This window comes from Myotis davidii, unplaced genomic scaffold, assembly GCF_000327345.1.
Source record: "Myotis davidii unplaced genomic scaffold, ASM32734v1 scaffold115, whole genome shotgun sequence".
NCBI classification, from domain to species: Eukaryota; Metazoa; Chordata; class Mammalia; order Chiroptera; family Vespertilionidae; genus Myotis; species Myotis davidii.
In genome coordinates, this window is record NW_006291010.1 from 516,254 (window position 1) to 531,264 (window position 15,011).

The following is a 15,011-nucleotide window of genomic DNA, read 5'->3' on the forward strand; positions in this document are numbered from 1 at the left end:
ATGAATGAAATTACAAAATGCCACTGAGGCTGTGTGTGGGTTTTTCATAGAGACCCGGGGAAAGGCCACATTTTCTACATAGGTTGATAAAGCCAAAAAGTGAACTGCTTTCCCAGGCCCAAGAGCTGAAGACAGATAGTCAATGAAGATATGTCTTTAGGGATTGCCAGAGATCATGAGGAGTGTATTAGGGTCCCACAGATCACGGAACTGGGGAGATGGAAGCCAAGTTTACTTCACTCTCTTGAGAGTTACATGAAGGCTCCTACTGGCATCCCAAATATTCATTCCCCGGGATAATATATATTCATTCATTCAAATTATATAAAGTCTTTGCAAGGCACTGGGCCACACATTATGATATGGTAATGTGTGCTTTGTGATCAGAACATGAGGAAAATACAGTCAGTGTGAGCGACTTCTAGAAAAGGTGCACTGCAGCAGAAGCTTGCAAAATGAGGGGCATGAGACAGGGAAAGTGTGAGGGAAGAGCATGTCCAGACTCTGAAGTGGGTAGGAGTGAGGTGCCTTAGAGGAACCAGGTCAGCTGGGGGAGTAAAAGTCCTTCGGAGAGTAGTAGTGCTGCACGAGGCAGTCGAAGTAGAGGCTCACAGTCTTGTTAAGTTTGGAGTTTTAATTTGACAGGAGTGTCCAATCATTATAGAATTTAGGCAGAGGGTAAGTTTTAAAAGATCTCAGCAGCCTCAGTCCACCCAGACTGGGAACATCTCACCTTTTGCGAGCTCCTTATCTCATGTAACAGCAGCTCTAGCAAGTTTTGCCTATGGGTGAATGTGTGCTGTGTTTGTCCTCCCACCTCTAGGATGCCCTAAAGGACTCTTTGGGAAGAACTGCAAAAGGAAATGTAACTGCGCCAACAATGGCCATTGCCACAGGGTGTACGGTGCCTGTGTGTGTGAGCCAGGGCGCTATGGGAGGTTTTGTCATCTGAGTAAGTCACAGGCACTACATTTGCTCTCTGTGTGAAGCAAGGAGGCTCAGAAAAGTACCAAAAATTAGAAAAAGGAAGAGACTAAAACCACAATTTACACACACACACATATATGTATGTATATGTGACAATTTATGTTCTAGTCTTTGTTTAGACTTCTTATTTTAGAGACTCTAGATTTTGATGAATGAAAGAAAACTATTTCTGAATTCTTTACGTGTTTTTCTCATTAGTGTTTACCTTAATTATTGAGAAAGGAATGTTACTAGCTCATTTAGAAGGAGGCTTGGCACTTTGTGGCAGCTGCATATTAAAATGAACAGAAAAAGTCTCCATTATTTCTGGGTTCTAGTGCATAACAATATCATTCCCTAAAATTTCTGCAACAGGCTATTTATTTTGCATTTTGGCCATCAATCATGTTTTGCAAAAGATGTGAGAACACACAATCACCAATGAGTACTTCAGTCTCTTAAGTAGCTTATAGGATTTCTCTTAATGGGACGTCTCTGGGTGCCCACCATCCCATCTTGTAGCCATGTGCGAGGACCTGCGAGCCTGAAACATTCTCCACCCTGTTCCTCTACCTGTTCTGTGTGCCCTCCTCTGAAAGTCCTCCCAAGTGGACCTCAGAAATACCATGACCCATCCTCCTATCTAATAAGAGGTAATATGCAAGTTGACCATCATTCCAACACACAAGATGGCCACCCCCATGTGAACACAGGATGGCTGGCAGGGGAGGGCAGTTGTGGGCAATCAGGGCAGCAGGGGAGGGCAGTTGGGATGGACCAGGCCAGCAGGGGAGGACAGTTAGGGGTTTCAGGCCTGCAGGGGAGGGCAGTTGAGGGGGACCAGGCCAGCAGGGGAGGACAGTTAGGGGTGACCAAGCTGGCAAGGGAAGGCAGTTAGGGGTGAACAGGCCAGCAAGGGAGGGCAGTTAGGGGCAATTGGGCCGGCAGGGGAGTGGTTCAGTTAGACATCGATCAGGCTGGCAGGGGAGTGGTTCAGGGTGATCAGGCTGGCAGGCAGAAGTGGTTAGGGCAATCAGACAGGCAAGCAGGCAAGTGGTTGGGTGCCAGCAGTCCTGGATTGTGAGAGGGATCCCAGATTGGAGAGGGTGCAGGCTGGGCTGAGGGACACCCCTTGCCCCTCCCCGCACATGAATTTCGTGCACTGATCCTCTAGTTTCTTAATAACAGAGACCTTTTAGAGTTTTATAATGCATTTTTAGTTGACTATCCATGGATTTTGTCTATTTTATAAAGGTATGTCCTGAGAAAACAGACAGTAAATTGTGACTCCAAATAGAGAGCCAGGAAGGCATCATGGAAAGCTAAACCTGGGTAATGAGGAACGGTCTGGCTTGGGTTAGTAATATAGAAGAGAAGGGGAGAAGGCAGGGGTAAATTTGAAACATGCATGTGCAGAGGGCCTGTCCCAGAACATCATGTACCTCCTAGAATATGCCAAGAGAAGAAAACTCACCTAGAAACAAAGATAACATCATTTCTATTATTGTTCCTCCAAGGCAGCAATTGTCAACCTTTGCATCTAGTGGCATACATAAACTAATTACTAAAATTCTGCAAGACACCAACAAATATTTTTTTTTTGGTGATGTGACAAAAAAATAGGTATAATTTTTTATTGGTTTACCAAAAATAATAATAGTAATTACCTACCCTTTTGCTCCAAAGTGAGTTTAAAAAAAAAAAAATCAGGTGCCTATACTTATACCTAGTATATAAGGATTTCTGGTACCAAGAATTAACCAATCAGATGCAACCTTATTTGTGACATGACCAATAAGATGCAATTCTATTCTAGTACCTCTATATTTATAGTTCAAGACTGGGCATTCACACCAGAGAGCTGTTGTTGTGTTGGCTGTGTCATTTTTTTAAAATTATTTGACAATCTAAGGGAAAAGAGGGTCAGCCCCTGACTAAATAGTCAGGTATTGCATGTCTTAAAAATTCCTGCAGCACACCAGTTGAAAATCGTTGCTCTGGGATGACAGGGTACATCCCATTTTGTAGCAATAACTTTTGAATATCTTATAAGGCAATACTAGATATTTTGGCAAAAAAAAACACATTAAAATCATAACTCATCTGGTCAAATATTTGAAGAGCAAATGGTGGTGGTGGTAATAGTAGTTAGCATTTTGAATGTGACCATGTTTCAAAAATATATGCACTTTTCAATTTTTCAATACTTTTTGCTTAGATGTGAGGCCTCATTTATTAATGCCACTTGCCTGCCCCTGAGAAGCTTCAGTTTGAAAACCTATATTAATTTTTTAGAGCTGTTGTAATAAAGTGCCACAAACAGAGTGCCTTCACTGATTGATATCTATTGCCTCACAGTTCTTGAGGCTACAAGTCTGGGGTGAAGGTGTTAGCAGGCCATACTCCCTCTGAAGGCACCAGGGTCAGTTCCAGACCTCTATCCTAGCTTTCTTCGCTTATGACAGTATAACTCCAGTCTTCACATGGCATCCTCCCTGTATGAGTATCTCTGTGTCCAAATGTCCTCTATGTATAAGGACACCAGCCTTATCAGATTAGAGGTCCATCCTTCAGTATAACCTCATTTTAATAGATTACATCATTAATGATGTAGTTTACAAATAAGGTCACTTTCTGAAGTACTGGAGGTAAGGACTTCAACATATGAATTTTTGGAGGACATATTTCAATGTATAACACTGAGTAAACACTGGATTGACTAAAGAAGTTACTTCTCCCACTTGTCCTTTTTTTTTCTAGTCACATTTCCAGTGATAAGTTCTTGATATACCCACCTGTCACATTTTAAGTACTCAGTGCCTGAGCTGTCCACTGAGCCACTATTCTGGATGCTGGGCCAGAAAGAGCAAGGGCATGGAAGTCAATGCAGGGAAGAGTTCTGGGATGAACAAGGAGAGGCCTGCACCAAGGAAGATAATCTCACTGAGAGACCTTGGGGATGGTAGGGCTGAGGAAGAACTCAATACTTGGAAGCCACAGGAAAGATGAACAAGGATTAGTATAATTTATCATCCAAATGAGATAATATTAACAGTGAAAAAGGAGCCCTGTTAATCTGTTCTGCTTTAGAGTTAACCCTGTCCATCCTGGCAGGGACAAGAATCACCCTACATCATGCATTGTAACCACCACTCTCAATTATCTCTGCTAATAATCCTATATAATAAAAGCATAGTATGCAAATTGTCCTCTCGACCAGGAGTTCATCCGGGAGTTTGACCAGGGGGCGGAGCTGGCCGGGGGAAGGGAGGGAGGCCCCAGTTGGCAGCCGCCAGCTGCTAGGGACCCTACCAGTGCATGAATTTCATGCACTGGGCCTCTAGTAGTAGATATTAGAAGATGTTAATTTCCATTCACCAGAAAAAGCCTGTATAGGCATACAATACAATTACCTTGAGCCTGGAGGGCACTTGAAGGATCTTTTACTTGATAAGTCCCTTGGACATCTGTAAGGGGGGGAAGAAAAAATGGCCAGAGGTGTATTTTGGAAAGGGGATTGAATTACTGTAAGTAACTCCTCAAAGAGAGACCTAAGGGTAGGCTTTCCTGAATGCAAAGGTAGGATTTTCAAGTGATATTTCCTGTGCTATCATTCCATTTGTAGAACCTGATTGCATGGGGAAAATAGTGAAGGGAAGGCAAGCACCATTTGTCAAAGATGTAGCCAAGATAATGCTACTGTCAGGATGAAAGTTTTGTGTTATCTACAGAATGTAAAAGTATTTCTGATTACCATGTAATGAAAGGGAAGGGGAACAATGGTGAGCTTCACATCAGTGCTTGTCCATCATCTCCATGCTGTGGCAGGATGAATATGGGGCCTGGCAGGCCTTTGCAGGCCTTGGAGAATTTTAACTATGGGCCCCAATGGAGCACATTGAGAAGCAATTTCTACTAGAAGCCGCAAAGCCTTTTAAGTAGTGCAGGCTTCACTGTTCACATCCACTTGCCAAAAAGCAAATGAATTGCCTGATTTGAAAGACATTTGTTTCCCTCGTTTTTTGTTTTTTTCTTTTGGCAGTTAGGATGATACCCTCGTTTTCCCTGTAATCAGGCCCTGCAGAACTACATGCCTGTGCACTAACAATGTGGAAAACACACCAAGGTGTGGTTTTCAGGTGACAGTTTGCCTCAATTTGCTTGCAGACTGTCCCAAGGGGGCCTATGGGGCTGGCTGCGCTTCCGAATGTCAGTGTGTGGAGGAGAACACCCTGGAATGCAGCGCCAAAAATGGCAGTTGCACCTGCAAATCTGGTTACCAAGGCAACAGATGCCAGAAAGGTACAATCTGATGCTCAATTTTCTTTCTTCTCTAATAACAATGCTCAGCCTTTGTTCAGCACCATCTGATCATTAATTATTTCATCCGCCAGTGTTCTTAGGAGATAGGTAAGCTTTATTAATCCCCTATTTGCAGGTGAGGAAACTGAGACACAGGGCAATAACCTTATTTAACCTTGTCATCTCAGCCTCTGCTTTAGCTGTCCCCTTAGGAGCTTGGGCAAGGAAGGGAAGAAAGATCACTTTGCAGAGACCCTTGTCGTAAGAAGATTAAAGCTGGTCCGTCCCTTCTTTGAGGTGAACAAATCAACCAAGGGCACTGCTAACTTTCAGAGTAAAAAAAAATAATTCTCTTTATATCTAAAGACAGATCATTCAAACAAATACACCTCAAAAGTCTAACCACAGAAACATGTTGGAAAATTTAAATCTAGTTATCAGTGTGGTCCTTTTGCATATTTCTAAGTATTACATAGTTTTGTTTTGTTTTTGTTTGTTTGTTTGTTTTTAAATATATTTTATTGATTTTTTACAGAGTGGAAGGGAGAGAGATAGAAAGTTAGAAACATCGATGAGAGAGAAACATCGATGAGAGAGAAACATCGATTAGCTGCCTCCTGCACATCTCCTATTGGGGATGTGCCCGCAACCCAGGTACATGCCCTTGACCGGAATCGAACCTGGGACCTTTCAGTCCGCAGGCCGACACTCTATCCACTGAGCCAAACCGGTTTGGGCAGTTTTTTTTAAATAAATATAGAAATATAAAAGTTTATGTACATCCTAATTCCAATTATAAGTAACATATGTTGATATAAGTGTGTCAGTGCATAGAAAATTTGGAAAGGGTATTCCGTGTTTTAGAAATGGCTGTCTCCACTGTGGTCTCATGGACATCTCCCTGGGTATCTGCAGGGTTCTTCCACTTTATCACCAAGCCTTAGGCCACCTTTTCACTGAACCTCATCAGTACCACCCTCCTTAAAATTGCAACTTGTATGTCTTTTTGAACTCTTATTATTTTTTCCCAAGTGCTTTTTATCTTTAAACATAACATATCCTATAATTACTATTATGTCTAATATTTATTGCCTGTCTTGCCTGCTAGAAGCTAATCACTACAGAAGGGTAGCTGTTCCTTTTGTTCAACAAAGTGTCCTCAAACTCCTAGAACAACCCTGACATCCAGGACTTGGTCAATAAGTGTGCTTTGAACTGAATACATAAAATGAATCTTTAATTTTATTTTTTATAGATATTTTCTCATGGTATCATGTATTCTGCATTAAGCACTTGGCACTGCTTTATTCAGGAGAAATTATCACAGCAAGACGGAACATATAACAAATGAAGTGATCATAACTAACAGCAAGGTGAACTATTTGCCTTTGACATGATCCAAGAACAATCTTTTTTCCCACTTTAATATATTTTTATTGATTTCAGAGAAGAAGGAAGAGGGAGATAGAAGCATCAATAATGAGAGCAAATCATCCATCAGCTGCCCCCTGCACAACCCCCACTGGGGATTGAGCTTGCAACCCAGGCATGTGCCCTAAACTGTGAATGGAACAGTGACATCCTGGCTCATAGGTTGATGCTCAACTACTGAGCCACGCCAGCTGGGTAAAGAGCAATGTTTTTTAAATCAGGAGGACATTTGGTGGTTTTATAACCAGTCAATCAAGGGTCTGAGCTGCCTGTCACTATTTGAGCCAATTCAACAAGAGACAGTGTTGAATCAATAATGCTGACAATATGGGAGAGTAGCAGGTCATCCACAAAAATCTGCTCTGTCCTCCACCATAAGCCAGCTGCTTATATTGGGTAGAAAGATGAAGATTATATGGGGAAGTAGGCAAAAGGGCATGGGAAATGGGTAGTTTACAGGTAATGTGGGCTGGATATTTGCAAAGGCCTGAGGATAGGCAAAGGGCTGAGTGCTCTGGTTTCTACAACAAGGTTTTTCATCTTTCCATGATACTAGACAGCTCCAGGATGGGGAGGATGGGCTGCATTTCCAAGTGAGCTCCCAGCTCCTGTGTGCAACTCCCAGCCAGGTTAGAATGTGCCTTCTTTAATCAGAACAACACAATCACGGTTAACAGAGCATGATTAATACTTCTTACAATAATAGCTGACCCCCGATATTCTATTTCTGCCCCATCAGGTTTGAAAGGAGATAATCACACCTGATCGTCCATTCACAGCAACAGGCCCTGGGTGTGGAGCTGTCTTTGGCCTTTGTATATCACAAGTGCTCCTTTCATGACCATTTTCTGAGAGTTGCAGGGCCTGTTGGAGGTGACTGAAAGGGAGAAAGTGCTCTAGGTCTCCCAGGTCATCCTGTGGCTATAGAACTAGTGTGTGTAAGCAGCAATGTCCATCTAGATTTCATGGAGCGAGGGCCATTTAGGGAGCTGGACTGTGACTTTTTAAGCAATGGGGAAAAGTACTTGGGCCAGAACCCTGATATTACACAAATGTGTTTTCCATGGTGTAAGAGTGGGTCCCATGCTAATCTCTCAGCCTCCTTCTGCTTCAACTGATTTTTAAGGCTAGAGTCAGCCCCTTATTCCCATCCCCACCAGAGAATCCATGGCCTGGAAGGCAATGCATGAGGAGACAATACCATATACACACACACCTGGGCAAAGTTAATTTATTCTGATAACATTCTCTTAAAGCAGCTGCTGAATATACTGTATTGGAACATGCTCTGAGATTCCCACTGTGAAGAAAAATGAGTTGAAAGTATATGCAAATCAGCAAAATAGAGAGGTCACCATAATCTCTCAAAAACATATTATTTTTCAATCAGATAACTTTGTCCAATTCTGATATTTGTGTCTAACCACAGAATGAAATTATGAATCAGACCGGAGTGGGTGAATGGGATCACCATGATTGGCAGCTGAAATCAAGGCAAAAAGAGCTCTCCAAACCATGGGCATGATGAAAATCAGGCCTGTTTTTCTTTCCCTTTTTCAAGTGCTCCTAGAGCCAGACATGTCTTTAAAAATCTTGACTTCATCCCTGAGTCTCGATTGCAGATGAATAGTTAATTAAAGGCGGCAAATTGTTTCAATGGCACTAATGAACAGTGCTCTCCACAATCAGCACCAGGTCTCGCTCAGCCCATCAGTCATGACTTTTAAGAGCAGGAGAGCCAGTATCTACAGGAATCTGTGAAAGAGCAAAAATGAGAGTGAGGGGAAATAAAATCCAGCCAATGTTTTTGTTTTGATTAGTTTGTAGCCCGGGGCATTTTGGACCCCAGCTGCAGGCAGACCTCTGAATGTGGAGGACTCTGGCCCAGCCGGCCCTGGAGTCCATCTATGGAGGCTTATTTGACCCTTATATCACTATAATAAGGACAGACTTAGGTTACAGTCGTTCCACATTGAATGAACTTCAAATTTGAACTCTGGTGTCTCTCAGTTAATTGACTTGACAGGTGCTGAGTGGCTAGTTTTGCAGCCTAAGTTTGCTGTAGTGACACGAGTCAGAAGATCTGGGTTCGATTCTAACTTTGCTCTTTCTGAGCTGTTTGGCCCAGAGTAAGTCACTTAACCTCACCCAGCCTCAATTTCCTATTTAAAATGAAGCTAAAGTTGCTTATGTCATATAGTAATTCTTATGCAAATGTGAGCTAATGTATGTAAAGTGCACAGGACAGAGTAAGTGATCAAGAGATAAGAGCCAGAAATGGTTTAAACATCCCAGGAAATTTAATAATTCTGTTATTCAGTGAAACGGTGCCCAGGAAAGAAGATACTTCACAGGCTAACTTGGTCTGATGTAACTTCCCACAATTGTGATGTGTTTAGAAAAGTTTCACCATTGTCTCCGTGTTAAAGGAATGCTTTCTACCAGGTTCCTAATTCCAGTGGTTTTGGTGGTAGGGTGCAGGCTGAAGCCTCTATCCGAGCCCTCAGAGATCCCAGCAGCATCAGCCCTCTTTTCCAGCTCAAAGGCTTTCAACAAAGCAGCACTTTCTCCTCTTTGTACGTTGTTTGCTCCTATAAAATACACAAATTAGAAGTCCCTGGGGTGGTTCTTCTGGCTTACAATAGAAGCAAAGATTAGGAGAAAGGATTCAGGAGACCATTTGGGGACAGCTTCCCTAGCATCACTCCTCCTAAGCTTCCTTTACAAATTACATCTCATTTTCAGGTTTTGTTCTGTGCAACTGCCTCCAAAGACATATATCAAAATCGCTTCCATTGTCACTGTCTGAAAAACCACATTTTCAGCAAAAACACAAACTCTGTATCTGTGTTTCCAACGTGACAAGATACAGCATCATGTTGGTTTCTTCAGGGAATATTTTTGGAAGTGCTAGAAATCCTTGGAGGCTACTCAAATGTTCCTTTGTTTGCAGCCCAGGGGTACACACATGCACTCACTCACACACATACACACACGCGCACACATGCAACACTTTTCCAACTCACTTACCTGGGACCATCTTGATTTATTACAAGTCTTAGCTCCTTTCTCTCTGTCTTTTTACTTTATAAGCCTGCCCTGATGGACTCTGGGGACCAGAGTGCCAGGTCTCCTGTGGACCCTGTGAGAATGGAGGTCAATGTAACAAAAAAACTGGAAACTGTGACTGCCCTCCTGGTTACACAGGAAAAGACTGCACCACACGTAAGTCATTAATCTAGAAAAGATAACCAACAAATCAACAAAGTTGTTAGCTTTATAAATGCTTTTTTTCTAACTGATCTATGAGGTGTTTTGATAGGGCACATCTTTCAATTATCTATTAAATTACCTATTAAAATTATGATTTTTTATTTCTTTTGATCTTGTGGGTTGATGAGATGCTTCTCCTGCCGGTCTAACTTGGAGTCACTGGTGGTTACTTCCAGTTAGTACATTATCCGGGAAATGGGATTGAGTGGCCTTCTCAGTCAGGGAATCTAGCCTTTCCCGTATATGGCATTTCCATAAGGTTAGCCTGGGCTTCCTCATAGCATGGCAATCTCAAAACAAGAGTCCAAGAAGGAGTGCCCCCAAAGTGTGAAAGTGGACGCCATAATGTGTCAGAAGCTTAGCTTCAGAAGCCACACATCATCATTTCTGCCACATTCTATTGGTTAAAACAAATCAGAAGGCCAGATTCTACCTCTGATCAGAGTAGTGGTAAAATCACATTGCAGAAGATCTGCTAGCTAGAAGATAAGGTTGCAGCCATCTTTGCAACCAAGTTATCACAGTATTTGAAGTTATGCTAAGATGAGAGGCACTCTAAAGAATCTGTTAGCCCTAGGTGGTTTGGCTCAGTGGATAGAGCGTTGGCGTTCGGAATCAAGGGTCCCAGGTTTAATTCTGGTCAAGGGCACTTGCTTGGGTTGCGGGCTTGATTCCCCAGTAAGGGGCATGCAGAAGGCAGCCAATAAATGATTCTCTCTCATCTATGTTTCTATCTCTCTCCCTTTCCCTTTCTCTCTGAAATCAATAAGAACATATATATTTTCAAAGTAACATTAGTCTCTACCTCTGTTCTTAGCAAAAATATTCCCACACAGTTCTCCAAAGATATTAATGCCTCATTTAAATTCTCCAGGAAAGACTGACCATTGTCAGAGCTGTGGGGCCCATGGAGCAGTGAAAACCTCACGGCCCCAGGTCTGGCTCCAGCTGGAGCCCAGCCAGAGTGAAGGCCTGGGTGCCAGGTGCCAGAGGAAAACCGGTGCCAGCAGCCAAGGGAAAGGAAGGCCTATTATACAGCCTCTAGTCCTATGTAATAAAAAGCTAATATGAAAATCGACCAAATGGTGGGACAACTGGTCGCTATGATGTGCACTGACCACCAGGGGGCAGACACTCAAAGCAGGAGCTTCCCCCTGGTGGTCAGTGCACTCCCACAGTGGGAGCACCGCTCAGCCAGAAGCTGGGCTCATGGCTGGCAAGTGCAATGGTGGTGGCAGGAGCCTCTCCTGCCTCCGCAACAACTCTAAGGATATCTGACTGACGGCTTAGGCCCGCTCCCTAAGCCGTCAGTCAGATATCCCCTGAGGGCTCCCGGACTGCGAGGGGGTGCAGGCTGGGCTGAGGTTCCCCCTGCCCCCTGAGTGCACAAATTTCATGCATCAGGCCTCTAGTATCAATATATATCAAAAGCCAGCCACTGGAACACTGGAATAACCAGAATGACCGGTTGCTATGATGCCCACTGTGGCCTTATCTGTGGGTGAGGCCAGCCGGCCAACCTCCTGCAGCCCTTCCCACTGGCCGGCCCTATTCCAGATCAGCCCCCCTCCCCAATCAGGGGCAGGGCCAGCCAGCCAGCCACCCATGGACCCTCCCCCAGGCCACTGACCCCTTATTGCCCCCCCATCCCATTCTGGGACAGGACCAGCTGGACCCCACCCATGCATGAATTCGTGCAGAGTGGAAACAAATTATAGACTGATAAAAAGTCATTAGATAAAATGAATTTGTTTCAAGGAGCCAGTAGAACTACTACCTTGCTGCTTCCTTTTTTGCTTCTGATTCTTACCTTACCTGTTACCGCTGCCTGTTCTACCTTCTCTACTCTATCCACAGTGGGACCTGAGAGCTTCAGGAAAGCTGTGGGCTGGATGCTAATATTGGTATTTTCTTTTCCATTACAATTGACATACAGTATTACATTAGCTTCAGATGTCCAAGTTTAACTTACAAAGTGATCACCCCATAAGTCTGATACCCATCTGACACCATGTATAGTTATTATAATATTATTTTTACATTGCTCTTTTAAATATGTCTAATAAAGGTTAGGATAAGTCTGTTGTTTGTGATGATCTTTGATTTTAGGAGGTGAAAATAGTGATTTGAATTAACTTTCAGTGCTTAGAACTTTCTATAAACCAGGAAGCAAGTAAAACCAGATGCCTAAATGTAAATATTAAATGTAATACCAGGATGGTATTTAGCACTTAGTTCATCATCTGACCATTTTGGGAATGCATTGTTATCCCTAAGGACAATGTCCATGCCCGAAGACTTTTCTGGATATAACTAGGTGGTTTTTACTTTGGGACTGTTATTCTGGCTCAGTTGACAAACATTTCTAACAGTGTAAAGTGTGCTGCTGCAGCAGCTGGCTAGCCCTAACCTACTTGTTTGCTTTAAAAAAAAAAAAACCTAAAGGTAAGAATTTACATATTCAAAAGGTAGTTACCTGCTATTTCCACAGTGAAGTGACATTTTCTGTCTAACTCAACTTTAATGGAATAATTATTAAGCGGATAGTGACAAAGTTTATACTGTTCCAATTGTCATGGTGACATAAATAGACTATTTAAAAACTAGTGAAGAGATAAACTGTTCATTCTTTAAAATATTAATGTAATAATTATGTTACAATTCTCTTCCATTCTAGGATTTTAACCCCAGCAGAGTATACCATGATAGCGCTGCGAGATTTTTTATGACAATTGTAGGGTCTTAATTTTGTTGGCAACCTAATATGAGATAATGTATTGAATAGAATAGGCAAAAATATTCCCCACCTTCTAGTCCCATTCAGTTTTTGTGTTATGTGCTATTATCTGATTTTACACACATAAACAGAAAAGACAAATTATATAATCATTATACTAATATATTTAGTAAAATGAATGGAACCAAAGGGTAGGACTTATTAAAAATGCTTTGTGCATACTCCCCAAAGAATGCATGGCATTTAAAAAGGGGTTTGTGTTTTAAGAAAAGCATACATTTCTCTAAATATCCTGTTATGATGCTTATAGAATTTTAAAACCCAGTTATTCAACATAATGATCTGCAAAAATGCTTATAAACTATACAAGGTAATAAGTTTTAGAGGCAGGAAGGATCAAAAAGCTATTTCTAAAGATATTAGCTTTATATAAATTCTGATTTTTTTAAATTTATAAATACAATTACTTGGGGAAAATAATTCTTTTTTTAAGAAGGGTTTTATTTCACTGTGTCAGAAAACACTCTGTATTATTATAGGTTGTATTTTTTTTTTTTTGCATTCCCTAATCAGTATTGAGGAAGGCGGCAGCTATGGCTTCATAGTTATTCTCACACCCTCGATAAGAAAGTACCATCTCAGGCAAGGACAGTTTCACTCTCCATATATGGCATTTTACCAAGTAGTTTGAAAAATTAGATAAATTTTTCTTCATCCCAGCATTATTTATAATAATAAAATACAAAATAATGGCAACCTAAATATCTATCAGGAGAATGATTAAAAATAATTCTATAACACATTAGTAAACTATTCTGAGGCCATTGAGATTCATGTTTTAGAAGAATGTGTAATGTCAGGAGAATTGACATTAAGTGTGAAACCCAAATAGGGAGGTTTTCCTCCAGTCTAACTGAGCTTGTTGCTCTTCACATTTAAGTTGGTTTTCTTCTGTTTACATGATATGACTATTGAGCATTGCTTGGCAGCACCACTAAAACTTAAAAACAAACAGACAAACAAAAAAACTTAAAGCACATAGGTATACCTTAGTGATATCGCAGGTTCAGTTCCAGACCACCACAATAAAGCAAATTTCTTAATAGAGCAAGACACAATTTTTTTTGGTTTCCCAGTGTATATAGAAGTTATGTTTAAACTACATCAGTCTATTAAGTGTGCAATAGCATTATGTCTAAAAAATGTGCATACTTTATTGTTAAAAAAATGCTAAGCATCATCAGAGCCTGTTGGAAAATAGTGCCCACTGACTTGCTTGATGTAGGATTGCCACAAACCTTCCGTTTGCAAAATAAGACATTATCTGCAAAGCACCATAAAGCGAAGAGCAATAAAATAAGGTGTGCCTGTAATGCTTTCTGTGAACACCTCATTTCCCTCTCTTCAGAAGTTCCATTTTCTAGCCTTCAGTCATTTCGTTATTACTCCTCTGAACTCTGCCATATTTTTATGCGCATTTACAAAATACGCCCCTCCACTACCGAGGAAAGGAAGTGAGAGAGATGGGGGAGAAGACACTAGAAGGGAGATACTAATTGCAAATACAGTTCAGGCTGTCAACACCACGTGATCAAACATCATGAAATGATGAATAACAAGGAAATGATGATGATCAACCATCGCCAAGTATCAAAACCACATTGAACACAGGTGTAAGCCTTCTGTAGAGGTAAGCTAGTCAATGTTAAACAACTGGGTCTCTGAAATAGAAAAACCCTCATTGGTAGCACTGACCAATTTCCACCATGTAATACTCCCAGGATGATTTCAAGGAACCCATGTGATGTCCACTGGTTCACTAAAATTCCTGACAGTTTAACAATTGGCTTTCCGGAGTTGTTGCTAACAGCTCACAAATATTGCATTGGCTGGCAAATATTGCATTCTGATTTCTTAATTTCACTTTCTCTTCTGATACTAAGAAATAGTTACTTTTTAGGTGTCCATTTTACTTAGCTCTTTCTAAACAGAGAATGAATTTGACCTTATGGGTTGAGTTAAATTACCCAAGAAATAAATAGTTCCAACCAACAAAAATTTCACTATTTATTTAGTCTATTGTATTTTTAAAACAAAAATTAATAGTTTAGGTCAGGGGTCCTCAAACTACGGCTTGCGGGCCACATGCAAATACAAATATTGTATTTGTTACCATTTTGGGTTTTTCTACTTCAAAATAAGATATGTGCAGTATGCCTAGGAATTTGTTCCTAGTTTGTTTTTTTTTTAAACTATAGTCCGGCCCTCCAATGGTCTGAGGGACAGTGAACTGGCCCCCTGT

At 41.4% G+C, this 15,011-nt stretch overlaps 1 protein-coding gene across 1 annotated transcript in view; it reads left to right on the forward strand.

Annotated features, from left to right (window-relative positions):
* Positions 1–15,011, forward strand: part of LOC102754628 (multiple epidermal growth factor-like domains protein 6) — a 113,460-nt gene that overhangs the window by 19,095 nt on the left and 79,354 nt on the right. The window contains exons 8-10 of the mRNA XM_015564186.1: positions 824–952; positions 5,134–5,268; positions 9,793–9,924. Coding sequence (XP_015419672.1) covers positions 824–952; positions 5,134–5,268; positions 9,793–9,924 — 396 coding nt within the window. The remainder of the gene's footprint in view (positions 1–823; positions 953–5,133; positions 5,269–9,792; positions 9,925–15,011) is intronic.